Below are 2295 nucleotides of genomic sequence, written 5' to 3'. Positions count from 1 at the left end.
TGCTGAACCACTTGATAAGGTTATTTTAATTTTTACATGTATGTCTACTTTTCAACTTGAACTATTGATAGGGAAATGCCTAGAACCCTTCGCTGGCACAAAGCAGGTAGCAAACGTGAGCAAACAGAGTTTTGTAAAAGGATCTTTTACATAAATACACAGACAAGCACTTTCTACATAGCTACATCAGCCCTTAATATTCTCACATTCATAATGTGGTCCATCTTGTTCTCTGTAATCAATTGTATTTTTCCTCATATCTTCTCTTTTAATGGCACTTTCTTGCATTTTTTGTAAATGATAAGCCATTTTTTTCTCTAGAAGGGCTTGTTTCTAAAATATTAAAGAAGTATATTGGTTAACATCAACTTGCTGTTTAGAAATACAAATAAATATTTAAAATGTGATAGTATGTTGGAAAGCCTTGTGACTTGTAAGGTTATTCTGAATACAAATTTGGGAGGGTAGTAAGGGGTAAATTTCCACACATGGTCAAACATGAAGAATATATTTAACCCTTAGATGCAATTTATTTCACTGCACACCTTCAGGGTATCTAGTTTCAGATCAGACAGCATCTCAATGCATTGCTCTCCTGGTGAGTTTAGGCAATTTCAAATCATCTTCAGTTGGAGGATTCCTTAACCAAGAGTCACTCAGGCCTATTATATTATATATAATTATATATTATAACAATATATTATTATATACATAATATAATAATATATATAATATACAATATATATAATATATTATATATATAATATAAAATATATAATATATATAATATATATAATTCATAATTCTATATATTATATATTATATTATAGGTAAACATAATATCATACATGAAATTTGACTTCTCTCTGTAAATCTCTGGACTAATATTGACACTGGATGTGCCAGAAAAGAGATAGCTGCACAGAGGAAAACACCCAGAAATCCTCAGAGACTTTCCTAAAGTAGTCAGCAATGGAATGGATCACTATGTGTATGTGAGGAGACAATCCAAGACCAAAGACAGGATCATCCCAAAAGATTCAAGAAAACCGTACTTGGCACCTACCTATGATGCCTATTCTCACCAGACACCCCAGAAAATTTTTGTAAGTCGTAGGGCACTGGGTAGAGTACTAAAATGTTGCCTCAGTAGTGGGGAATAACTAGTCCTAGATTAAACATGGTTCTGGCCCCATCTAACAACTATTAAAAAGCAAGACCTATAAAAATCAAACCATTTCCAAATAAACTACCTATCTACATTCAAGAAAAAAAGCTAAGGAATATTTATAAAAAGCTGAAAATATTCAGCACACACAATATAAAATTCACGATATCTGGCATCTAATCAAAGAATACCAAGCATATAAAGAAGCACAGAAATATGACCCATAAAGTGAGTAATCAATCAAAAATGATCCAGAAATGATATAGCTGTTAGAATTAAAGATAACATTAAAATAGGTAAACTAAAAATAGAGTTATCATATGATGCCACAATCCTACTTCTGGGCATATATCTAGAGAAAACTCTAATTTGAAAATATACATGCACCCCAATGCTCACTGCAGCACTATTTACAACAGTCAGGACATGGAAGCAACCTAAATGTCCATCAACATAGGAATGGATAAAGAAGATGTGGTATGTATATATATATATATATATATATATATATATATATATATAAAATGGAATATTTCTCAGCCATAAGAAAGAATTACATAATGCCATTTGCAGCAACATGGATGGACCTAGAGATCATCACATAAGTGAAGTCAGAGAAAGACAAATATCGTATCACTTATATGTGGAATCTAAAAAATTGATACAAATGAACTTATTTACAAAGCAGCAATAGACTCAACAGACATAGAAAACAAACTTATGGTTACCAAAGGGGATAGCAGGGAGTGGGTAGAGAGATAAATTAGGAGTTTGGGATTAACATATACACACTACTATACATAAAATAGGTAAACAACAAGGACTTGATCTATAGCACAGGGAACTATATGCAGTATCTTGTAATAACCTATAATGGAAAAGAATCAGAAAAAGCATCTATCTATATATACTTATATATGTACAACTGAATCACTGTTGCACACTTGAACCTAACATGACTTGTAAATTAACTATACTTGAATTAAAAAAAACAGATAACATAACTACATTCCATATATTTACAAGGTAAACAAGAGGCACGGAAGATATTAAAAGGGCCCAAATCAATTTTTTTTTCTTATGTGTGAGATAAGTAATGCAATGGATGCATTAATGGCAGAGTAGAT

At 31.4% G+C, this 2295-nt stretch overlaps 1 protein-coding gene across 1 annotated transcript in view; it reads right to left on the bottom strand.

Annotated features, from left to right (window-relative positions):
* LOC103077447 (fibrous sheath-interacting protein 2) overlaps positions 1-2295 on the bottom strand; it is a 121628-nt gene that overhangs the window by 100952 nt on the left and 18381 nt on the right. The window contains 1 exon segment of the mRNA XM_082931527.1: positions 207-333. Coding sequence (XP_082787653.1) covers positions 207-333 — 127 coding nt within the window.

Source organism: Lipotes vexillifer, unplaced genomic scaffold, assembly GCF_000442215.2.
Source record: "Lipotes vexillifer unplaced genomic scaffold, Lipotes_vexillifer_v1.1 scaffold363, whole genome shotgun sequence".
In the NCBI taxonomy this organism is placed as follows: Eukaryota; Metazoa; Chordata; class Mammalia; order Artiodactyla; family Lipotidae; genus Lipotes; species Lipotes vexillifer.
This window is presented reverse-complemented; position numbering and strand designations above follow the sequence as displayed.